A 12087-nucleotide genomic window follows, 5' to 3' on the forward strand; every position below is an offset into this window, starting at 1 on the left:
CTACATTTCATTATCAGATAACAGGTATGAGTCAGACTACATACGATTCCTCTAGAGATCCATGTAGTCACAGCATGTAACATACCTCTCTAAGGCTCTAATGGTTACTGCTGTAAGAATCAAACCATGACATGTATTATTGCTCTATTGCATTGAATGCATTAGCTACTCTATCCCGCTAAATGATATGGTTTATTGACATTGCCCTCATATAGTTAGGTTATGTACATAGAAGTGAATGTAAACAAAGAAAAGCTTGTCTGGCTGGGAGCAGACACAATCTCATTGTGTAGTATAGCAGACATAGGGGGGGCTGGGTAGGTAGAAAGAAGAGAGAGAGAGAGAGAGAGAGAGAGAGAGAGAAAACGGGTAAAAGAGGGAAGGAAGATTCTAATTGGGCCTGGAGACTCATGGAAAATAATGTGACATTTCCCTGACATTTAGCTGAAGGTGTAGCGGAGGGGCCAGAGGAATGAGGGAGTTAGAGAGCAAGAGATAAGGCGATGGATTGAGGCAGAGATAGGAAGAAGAAGGGAGAAAGGGTGACGAAAGGTACAGGGTAAGAAAACCACAGACAGAAATAGCAGACATACCGATGTCATGTCTTCATTGTTGTACTTTTCTCTTCTGTGTACTGACTGTGGACCCATGTCTACAGTATGCATAGAATACTGAAGGTCACAGCACCTCTTCTGTCTTAATGTTTAAAACTCAATAAAACATTGAATCACACAACTTAGTGCTTGGCCAGCAGCCACTGGCATGGGATAACCAAGAAATGCAAGATTCTGGAAGCACATTTTTTATGTTGTATGTAAAGTCTGTAATGTCCATGTTAATGTTTTAAATATATGTCAATTGTTAAGTATTTTCATCTGCAATGTCTTTTTCATGATGTGTCAGACCCCATTGGCATTGCCTAATGGCAATCCTAATAAAAATCATAAAAGTAATAAATTCTCTCTCTCTCTCTCTCTCTCTCTCTCACACACACACACACACACACACACACACACACACACACACACACACACACACACACACACACACACACACACACACACACACACACACACACACACACGCACACGCGCACATGCGCACACACCCACACACTGTAGTAGAATTCTGTAGACAACTGCAGTATACTGTAGAATCCTATACTCCACACTGTAGTATCCCTCGATCGTGTAGTGATTACTATGGACTTTTTTAGTATACTCTAAAATACTACACTAGACACTGTACTATCCCTCATGTATACTTACTTTAGAATGTTGTAGTAAAATGTAGAATACTATACTACACACTTTAGTCATGTAGTGATTATTATATAATTTTGTAGTATACTGTATAATTCTACACTACACACTATAGTATCCCCCTCGGTCATGTAGTGCTTACTTTAGAATGTATAGATCGATTGGCCTGCTAGCTAGCTTTACTGCTAGCTGCTAACTTTGTCAAAGCTGTTTTGATTTGAACGTGCTGTCCTTGGGGAACTCATGCTAGGGATTTCCAGTGCTTAGTATAGAATATTGTAGTATACTGTAGAACACTCTGTGAACACTACAGTAAAGTCTGCAAGAACACTACAGTAAATACTGCAGTATACTACAGACCACGATTGGAATACATTTGTAAAGTTTTTGTTGTTGTGTCATTCTCAACAAATTTCAAAACTGTTTTCTCATTCGTGGTCCTATTGTGTTTTTAAATAGTCAAATAAAATCAATCAACCAAGGGATACTACAGTATTGAGGGCACCCTTATTAGGGGAGGACGTGCAGGAAAAGTATAAAAGCAGCCCGTAGTCACATTAACGTCAGAGCTTTGTACCTGGAAGGCCATTTGTGTGTATCGGCTGTATAGCGTTATTGCTGTTTGTTTATTTCTGTGAGCAACCATTTTGTGACCATGATGTCTTGAAGAAATGTCTGGGGCGTGGTCGATTGTTCCGAATGGTATGTGTTGAGTTTGACCATCAGTGAATCTATTCATGGTATGTGTGACAACATTCAAGACGTTCATTATATGCAATAATTTCCTTTTGTTTTCAATTGGTTTGTTTGGAGAGGCTTTTCTGGTTTGTGTTTCAGGCAGTTTATTAGGCAGTGCCCTGCAATAAGGTGGCTGTCTTGAAGTAGTCATTTTGTATTTCTAAAATATCTACCGTTCATGTAAATTCAGTGGTTCACTGTTCTTTCTTTCCCGCCATCAGAAGTACAGTATCGTTTGTCACAGTTTTTTGATCACCTTGTGAACTTGGCCAGATGCTTTTCTGTGAAAGGACTGTTGTATTTCAGAAAGCCATCTGGTGGAAGTAACAGATCTAAATCCTGTCGCTGTACTCTTGTTGATGTGTGTTGTCTGTATCAAACAAGCAAAACCTAATAAACGTGGCTTATTCTGGATATCTGCATCTGTACGGTTCCCCCTTCAATGGGCCTAGAACCTGTGTTGAATGTTTACATGTTACAATTGTAATAAACATTTTATATTTTTGTTAGGATGTTGTCTGGTCTGTTGCATTGCTCAGAACTGTTGACCCCAACTCAACCTGTCTTATGTTCTAGTCGAGGCGTTCCCCTCATTAAACCGTAACCGGCGAAGTCCGGTAGTTGTGCCATTTTAACTAACCCTAGTCAGCGAGTATTACTACAATATACTAAACACTACAGTAGTCGTAAATACAGTATACTAGCCATGTCTGCAAAAACAATTCAGTAAATAATAGAGTATACTACAGTCATGTCCACAAAAACACTACAGTGAATACTACAGTAAAGTCTGCAAAAAATAAACTACATGGAATACTGTAGTATATTACAGTCATGTTGCGGTGACCGTATTACCGCCACGAGTCATGAAGGCAGTCAAATTCCACATGACTATTTAGTTACGGTAATTAGGCTTCTCCAAGATCTGATGCTACTGCTGGTAATTAGTAGCCTACCAAACGTTCTACCTGCCTGGTACTCAGCACTCTATTGTCCCTCTAATCCAGGCCTGAGCAATTCCAGTCCTCGGGGGCCTGATTGGTGTCACACTTTTGCCCCAACCCCAGCTAACACACCTGACTCCAATAATTAACTAATCATGATCTTCAGTTAAAAATTCAATTAGTTTAAATCAGGTGTGTTTCCTAGGGATTGGGGGAAAAGTGCGACACCCAATCTGGAGTACGGAAGGTCAATTCCAGTCCTGGGTGACAATATTAGCGAATCACTTGTGAATGATATATTATCACTTGTAAATGATGCCCAGCATAAAAAAACAATGCCTTTTTTGCAACTTTTTCTAATCATAGTCGCACACCTCATGTAGCTTAGCCAATAGGCCTATACGTTTTGATAAGGTCTGTATCACAACTAAAGTGGCCAAATAACTTTAATCTGCTTTACAAGGGGTGTAGAGCCGAACTGGCATACATAAGCAGCGAGTGAGTTTCAAGTTTGGGGAAGATAATTTTCACCATAAAAATGCACCTTTATAATAAAAGCATTACATGCATAATTGCATTTGCGGGGACTTTTGATAGTGGTGTTTTCCGCTAATGGAACATTCACGCTTATAGCCTACTACCATGTGCGCATTGCTGCGCTTATAAAAGAAATAGCCTTAATAGCAGCGGTGGAAAAAGTACCCAATTGTCATACTTGAGTAAAAGTAAAGATACCTAAATAGAAAAGGACTCAAGTAAAAGTGAAAGTCATCCAGTAAAATCCTACTTGAGTAAAAGTCTATAAGTATTTGGTTTTAAATATACTTAAATATCAAAAGTAAAAGTATAAATAATTTCAAATTTTTTTTTTTTTTTTTTTAAATGTACGGATAGCTAAGGGTACGCTCCAACACTCATAATGTGTTCATAATCATAATTAATTTACAAACTAAGCATGTGAGTAGTGAGTCCGCCATAACAGAGGCAGAGGCGTCGCCCCATGGGCCTCCCTGCTAAGCATTCAAAATGTAATGAGTGTCAGGGAAATTGTATGGAGTAAAAAGTACATAATTTTCTTTAGGAATATAGTGAATTACAAGTAAAAGTACTTTACACCACTGCCTAATAGTTCCTCAACATTTTAAGCTAAATGTTCTGATCTGCTGCATCAACCACACTGCGTAAAAAATGATTTTATTTTGGTGCTGGTGGTTGTATTCATTTGAGATCTATCGCGTCCCACAACTGTCCCAGACTAAGTTTTGGAATAGTAAATTGATATAGCCTAGTGTGTTTGCTGTTCGTTAGGCCTACTCATCTTGTTGGCTGATGAAAAGTAATTGTGGACAGTTCTTCCAATATCTTCAATATGCACCTCGGAATTGGATAAGGATGGATGCAGTTGCATCCCCGATGTGTCTGTCTTCACTTTTAGCCTGTGAGAAAGACCCAATCACGCAATGGAGAGCCATGTGGGTGAGAGGTGATTCGGAGCACACAACACTCAGGGAGAAGGGCACAACGGCCACTGGCCGCAAAAGGCATGACTTTTTTATGGTTCATTACGGCCACACAAAGGGGATGCCGCCGTGAAATTCTTGGCATTCTCAAGTGCTTGTCAAGTTTTGAATCACTAACTGATGTAGTGTGTACAGCCTGCGCGAAAAAAAAAAAAAGAATGGCTCATGCCTTTCAAGCAACTTTTTTCAAATCATAATTTGTGTCGCATCACGCAGCCTTACAATGTATCAAAACATACAGTGGGGCAAAAAAGTATTTAGTCAGCCACCAATTGTGCAAGTTCTCTCACTTAAAAAGATGAGAGAGGCCTGTAAAAAAAATATTTGCAAATTATGGTGGAAAATAAGTATTTGGTCACCTACAAACAAGCAAGATTTCTGGCTCTCACAGACCTGTAACTCCTCTGTCCTCCACTCGTTACCTGTATTACCTGAATCAATGGCACCTGTTTGAACTTGTTATCAGTATAAAAGACACCTGTCCACAACCTCAAACAGTCACACTCCAAACTCCACTATGGCCAAGACCAAAGACCTGTCAAAGGACACCAGAAACCAAATTGTAGACCTGCACCAGGCTGGGAAGACTGAATCTGCAATAGGTAAGCAGCTTGGTTTGAAGAAATCAACCTATGGATCAATTATTAGGAAATGGAAGACATACAAGACCACTGATAATCTCCCTCGATCTGGGGCTCCACGCAAGATCTCACCCCGTGGGGTCAAAATGATCACAAGAACGGTGAGTAAAAATCCCAGAACCACACGGGGGGACCTAGTGAATGACCTGCAGAGAGCTGGGACCAAAGTAACAAAGCCTACCATCAGTAACACACTACGCCGCCAGGGACTCAAATCCTGCAGTGCCAGACGTGTCCCCCTGCTTAAGCCAGTACATGTCCAGGCCCGTCTGAAGTTTGCTAGAGAGTATTTGGATGATCCAGAAGAAGATGGGGAGAATGTCATATGGTCAGATCAAATCAAAATATAACTTTTTGGTAAAAACTCAACTCGTCGTGTTTGGAGGACAAAGAATGCTCAGTGGCATCCAAAGAACACCATACCTACTGTGAAGCATGGGGGTGGAAACATCATGCTTTGGGGCTGTTTTTCTGCAAAGGGACCAGGACGACTGATCCGTGTAAAGGAAAGAATGAATGGGGCCATGTATCGTGAGATTTTGAGTGAAAACCTCCTTCCATCAGCAAGGGCATTGAAGATTAAACGTGGCTGGGTCTTTCAGCATGACAATGATCCCAAACATTTCAAGGTCCTGGAATGGCCTAGCCAGTCTCCAGATCTCAACCCCATAGAACATCTTTGGGGGGAGTTGAAAATCTGTGTTGCCCATCAACAGCCCCAAAACATCACTGCTCTAGAGGAGATCTGCATGGAGGAATGGGCCAAAATACCAGCAACAGTGTGTGGAAACCTTGTGAAGACTTACAGAAAACGTTTGACCTCTGTCATTGCCAACAAAGAGTATATAACAAAGTATTGAGATAAACTTTTGTTATTGACCAAATACTTATTTTACACCATAATTTGCAAATAAATTCATTAAAAATACTACAATGTGATTTTCTGGATTTTTTTTCTCATTTTGTCTGTCATAATTGAAATGTACCTGTGATGAAAATTACAGGCCTCTCTCATCTTTTTGGTGGGAGAACTTGCACAATTGGTGGCTGACTAAATACTTTTTTTGCCCCACTGTATAGCCCAACGTTTGTAGAACAACTGAAGTTACACTAAATGATGCATATAAGACTACCTATTTCTTTGTTAACAGCTAAACACAGAATAGCCGCCTGTGCGCACTCCCTCAAATCGTTTGGAGAAAATATCCTTTCTATTTCATTCAGCTTTGTTCAATTGTATTCTTTGTACTATAAAATATTGGCACATAATTCTAAGCAAATCTTGTCTGCTAAATGAACTAGTGTAGCCCACAGCCATTTGGCATACCCCAATCAGGACCTAACATAAGTATAACTCAGAGTAGGCTATTCTGTTCTTCTGAAATTGACTTCATTATCTTCATATCATGTTTCTTTAGTCCTGTCTAAAATAAGTAATGGATTTATTGAAAGGGTGTAGGCTATATTACATGGATTTATTAGACTTTTTAAATGTAGATGTTATAAAGGTCTGCATCAGTGGCTTGTATGAATCCAGGAGATGCTAAATCTGTTTATGTTATTTAGAGGTCAATTACAGTGAGACCGACAGTTATTTGCCTGACAATCTCCGGCTGACAAAATTTCGTGACCGCCACAGGCCTAGTCATGTCCACAAAAACACCACAGGGAATACTATAGTATAAAAATGTATATGGATTTGATCAATGACCATCTGTTGATGGGTTATTGTGTGTGTGTGGGTTTGTTTGTTTGTTCGTTCGTTCGATGAACCCAATATTAGCCAAGGAGACTGGTGGGTACACAGGGACCCAGCTGAAGTCCTGCAGGAAGGCTTGGAGCTTAGGATGTTGGTAAGACTTAATTCAACACGCACCAGCTGTATTATCAATGCTTTTGGTAGTTTGGCTTTGTGGTTTTACATTGGCCTTCTAAGCTAAATTAGGAATTGATAAACACTCCCACAATTATGTGGAGGCTGCTCTTTTTCCTGTCACACACATTACAAGCCTACAGAGACAAGACTTTTAATGACTCCACTCGGAGGAGGGACATAAATGTACAGTGTGGCAAAACAGCTATCTGACCGGAAGCACTGCAGCCAGACATTACGTCAAGACATTACCGTACGTTACTGGCTTGTTAACTACACGGTGACCGAGCCGACTAAACTCAACTCCGCGATTTATGATGGAGTTGAGCGGCGACTAGTGTGTGCGGACTGGAGCTCCGACCTCAAAATAAAATCACACTGTCGGTGTAATTGCGTGCTGAAATCTGTAATTTTTGTGACCTTGCCTTGAGGGAAGCACTGGTGTAGGAAAAATCATTTGTCTTATGATAGAGGCTTCAATAGTTCCAGTATCAATAACTTACAAGATATCAGTAACTTCAAATTGATATTTGGTTGGGACTTTGATCAGCCTGAAGTTTCAACATTGACTTATTCATTGAAGAGACGTGATTGAAGAGAGGCCAATTGCCAATATCAGAATAACTAAGACAGAACGGTATAATATCAACCCATCTACAGTGAGAGCCTGGGTTTGTACAATCTTACAGTAGCACTACAACAAAACTTCAAGTTAACCTGATAAACATTGATTGTGCATCTCATTGATGCCTGTGTGAAGGAGCCATTATGCTGACACACTGGACTTACTGATCTCATCTACTCCACAGCCTGATTGTAAAGCACTGGCAGCTCTCGCATATACAGTATCTCTCCACAGCCTGTGTGTGTGCGTGTCTGTGTGTGTGTGTGTGCGTGTGTGTGTGTGTGTGTGTGCGCGCGTGTGTGTGCGTGTGTGTGTAGTATCTCTCCACAGCCTGTTAGTTAAGTAATGACAGCTCTCACATACAGTACCAAAGCTACTTCCTATAAAGCTTCAGAAGCTGTTATCAACTCCTGGTCTAATTCCATTTCCGAGAAGAGGCAAGAACAGCTACAGCTGAACAACAAAGCATTGTGTGCTCTCTCTCTCTCTCTGAGCAGTGTAAAGGTATGGATGTGATCTAGCTCTAGCTGACCCATCCTAACATTGCCTTAGAGGAAGAAGTAATGAGCAGTACTGGCTGAGCTCATCCATTCCACACCTGATCACATAACTACTGGGGCTCACGGTTGGGATTATGTTGAGATAACAACACAGCAAAGGAACAGTGATTGTATTTCAGCAGGCCTGATAAGGCCCTAATATAACTTAACCCATCGTGATCATACAGAAGCTATGACTGTTATGCTGAATTCTGATCGAATCATTGATCTATTAGTAGTCGCACATGTTGCATTCATCAAATCTCTCTCTCTCTCACTCTCTCTCTATATGCATATTTATAAATTCTGAAAAGAAGTCATCATTAACAAGATAAATGAATTCTGTCCACATATGACATTTGGAATGAAAGGTTACCTTGGCTGCGACGGACGAACTAGGCTTTTCTAAAAGGTCCCAGAGTTTCTTTCGTTTGTCGGCACAACATGTGTTGTCGAACTCTTCTCCCTCTCTGTCGTTCAAGGTGTCTTGCTCTCTTTTGAGCTCCTCGTTCATCTGTTCTTTCTTCTGGTGGTACCTGGCCTGGCAGCAGGATTCCAGGTAGATCTCATCTATGCCCCAGTAGTCCAGCTCCTGACTGAACGACAGGGCGCACATCTCCTCCATCATGTGGAGCTTACCGGTCCGGTAGAAGTTCAGAATGGACGTGAACGCCCCCGGGTGCCTGTCGAAAAAGTACTCGTTCTCGTCCAAGTTGTAGTCGTCACATACCTCCATGAGCGAGTCGTGGGTGTTGCAGTCTCGTAGTTTCCCTAACCGGGTGCGCGGTAATCTATCCAACGTTCTCCAGAGGACCTCGTGTGGAAGACCCCCAACGTTGAGCCGTACTCGGCGGTAACATGACTTGCTGCGGATGATGTCCACCGGTTCCGGGGGGAGAGATGCGGTCGACCGAGAGCCAGTCTTAGTCAACCCCATTGAGGATTTCTCCATTTTCAACTGTCAAGAGTTCCACCGAGTTCAACAGGCAAGATCCAGGCAGGGGGTAAGTTACGGACTACATTTACGCTTGTGAATCTGGGAGGGGGAGTAGAGAAGGAGAGGGATAAAAGAGAGGAAAATAGGAATAATGTTAATGACAAGAGTCTTAAATGGAGCCAGTTGCCCAGGCATTCACAATGACCTACTCAGAACATTCCTCGAGCCATGCCACAGACTCATCGCCTACTCAGAGGAGTGAATACAAAGATGATGGTACACTCTTTTTTTTTGGGGGGGGGGGGGCGTTCTAAATAGAACCTCTTGGTTCTTTGGACGAGATTAAAGAGCCCTTTACAAAAAAGGTTCTAAACATACACCCAGTAAAGGCAAAGGGGAGAGGAGGGGGAGATTACATGAGTATTTTGCAATATTTTTTGCAGAGTTTGGAGTGGGAAACAGCAAGGTTCATACAAATCATGTGAACAATTCCACGTTACATTTTTTTGGTGCAATAGTCACATGTGATTGTCGGACTCGTGTGAACAAATCACGCGAAAAATGTCAGAGGATAATAAAAAAATATATAATCACGTGAAATTTTCACAAGTCTGACATGAGGTTGTTGGACACATGCATGACGTTTCACATGACTTTTTCCCGTGAATAAATCACACGTGAAAATAATAACTTGGGAAAAACAGACACGTGAGTCAGATACGTTGTTTTCGGACATGTGTGAAGTTTCACATGTATTTTTCATTTGTTCATTTTTCTCAGCACTCAGACACATGTGGTTTCCCAACATTCCATGTGATATTATACATTTCACATGTGTTTTTGTAACTTCTCCCACGGAAGAAGCCGACATCTTGACCATTCAACCAAGAGGCTACTGCAACATATTAACACCACCTTTTCACATGTGAGCAGAACACTATTTCACCATCACATGTGAAATTGCGATTCCAGGTGTTAAAATTGTATTTTCACATATGATTCGTTTTCACATGTGAAATTGCAATTACACTTGTGAAAGTGAAAGTTTCTCATGTGAATTTTTACACGTGAAACAGCAATATTTCACATGTGCAACTGCAATGTACATGTGAGGTAAAAACACGTTTTAATTCACACTGAAAAAGTGGTGTTAACATGTGAACTCTAAATGTAATACATGTGAAAATGTGCTTTCATGTGTGAAATTTAAGCTCAACACATTTTACGTTGTTATATTGTTGTAAGGGTAGCCAGACAGGAAAAAGTTAGCTAACTCTTAAAGAAATGTAACCTTTTTTTTAAAGAGCGTAATCTGCTCTGAGATCGAGGGTGCTGTCCTGTCCACGAATCCATTCTGAATAATGGGTCGGGACTCGGCAACAGCTCAGGTGAGCGCTGTCCACTGCACTGGTACTGAAACGACAGCGGGCGCTTTTCACTCGACTGTGAACTGAACTCGGGCGAGTTCCCTTGGGCAGGAAAGCATGCTTCGAAATATTTAATGCTGTTCAAATTGCTGTATAACACCTAGCAAAGCAGGTCATAAGTGATAGAGCCATCATGACACCCGAACGCTGCACTCAAGTAAACCCATTTTACCTTGAATAAATAATGAACTAGAGACGTTTGCGACTGAGGAGGCCATTTTAAAACATTCTGAAGAAATGAATACATAAGGCTTATGTCACAACCATAAAGCTACTGATGCAGTATTTTCATTTATCCGGTGTTTTACCTGGTGTCTCTCTACAACTCAATGCATTTTCTCTCACCGTTCAAGATGAGTTCCCAAATCAGAACAAACCATCACCACCCATCCTTCTCTTACAGTACCCTATGGAACGCTTTGGACGATCACCGGTCCATACAGTAGCAGGTGAAGGATCCTCCACAGTGTCAGTTGAATATTAATGTTGCAGCAGGCTCTGTCCCGCCCTCATTGATGAACCAGTTGCATGCATTTGCATTCAAAATAAGCTTTCAAAATCAAAGTAGCAATCCGTCTTGATTATATAAACATTTTGTATTTTCCATTCCTGACAATCAAATACTGTTGTGTCAACCAAGTTACAAAACTTACTTTCTCTTTACAGTATACGGTATAGCCTTGAGCTAAATTGCTGTGGTGGGCCAAATATAAAATAATAACTTGATATCGTTTTCTCCGTGGCCATTTTTTTTGTCAATGAAGTCAATATTGTGGATTAATCAACCGTTATTAGAAACCGAAATAACACCATTTATCTGCCACGGTCTATCGACCTGGCTATGTTACGGTTGTACAGGCTACAAAACGTCCGAACGCACATCTTCAAAAAGCTGGAATTGTATTGTCAATGTAGCAACCTACCAACTCCCCTGCGATCCCCCGTGCTATGAACAACAATTCGTCAATGTTGTTTTGCTTTTTCTTCTTCTTCACATTTAAGAGGTTTAATAATTGTTGCTCATTTGTCATGCTGTGTGTAAATGTCCATTCATGTAGAGCAGGCCTATATGACTGTATTAAAAACAATGATATTAAATAAATAACAACAGCAATTTAACCATCTAGCAATACTTGCTTTATAAAGGAGACCAACAAATATAACCTGTTATTTGACTCTTCGGAACAAGCCTCCCACATACCTTAAACTTCAGGGTGGCTCATCCGACGGGCAGAGAGAGGCAGATATGAAAACATTCAATCGAAGAGGAAAAAGGAGGAAACGTCATTGGTTTATTAGCCTATTCCTGGGAACGGTTTCTGACCCATTCGGTTTCAAGCGGTGTTGCCTCGGTGGCACGTTGGATCTCCTCCGCCTTGGACATGGTTAGATAAGGGATCCCATACACTGATTTAGTCCGCCTACCATGTTACCCGCCCACTTTACTGGAAATAATAAACAATTATGTATATTGTGAATGCACACGGTTTTCTGCTCCGGGGTCTTCCCCAGTCCGCTGTCTGTGAGAAGGGCGGCGCGACTGGTAGCTGCTCAGGTGGATCCGTAGCGCGGCAGGCAGCT

General features: G+C 41.2%; 1 protein-coding gene across 1 annotated transcript in view; it reads right to left on the reverse strand.

Annotated features, from left to right (window-relative positions):
* Nucleotides 1-12081, reverse strand: part of kcnb1 (potassium voltage-gated channel, Shab-related subfamily, member 1) — a 74554-nt gene extending 62473 nt beyond the window's left edge. The window contains 2 exon segments of the mRNA XM_029682871.2: nt 8519-9178; nt 11708-12081. Of these exon segments, the coding sequence (XP_029538731.2) occupies nt 8519-9094 (576 nt within the window). The 5' untranslated portion in view covers nt 9095-9178; nt 11708-12081.
* Between the last annotated feature and the right edge of the window lie 6 nt (nt 12082-12087).

This window comes from Oncorhynchus nerka, linkage group LG15 (assembly GCF_034236695.1).
Source record: "Oncorhynchus nerka isolate Pitt River linkage group LG15, Oner_Uvic_2.0, whole genome shotgun sequence".
Classification (NCBI taxonomy): domain Eukaryota; kingdom Metazoa; phylum Chordata; class Actinopteri; order Salmoniformes; family Salmonidae; genus Oncorhynchus; species Oncorhynchus nerka.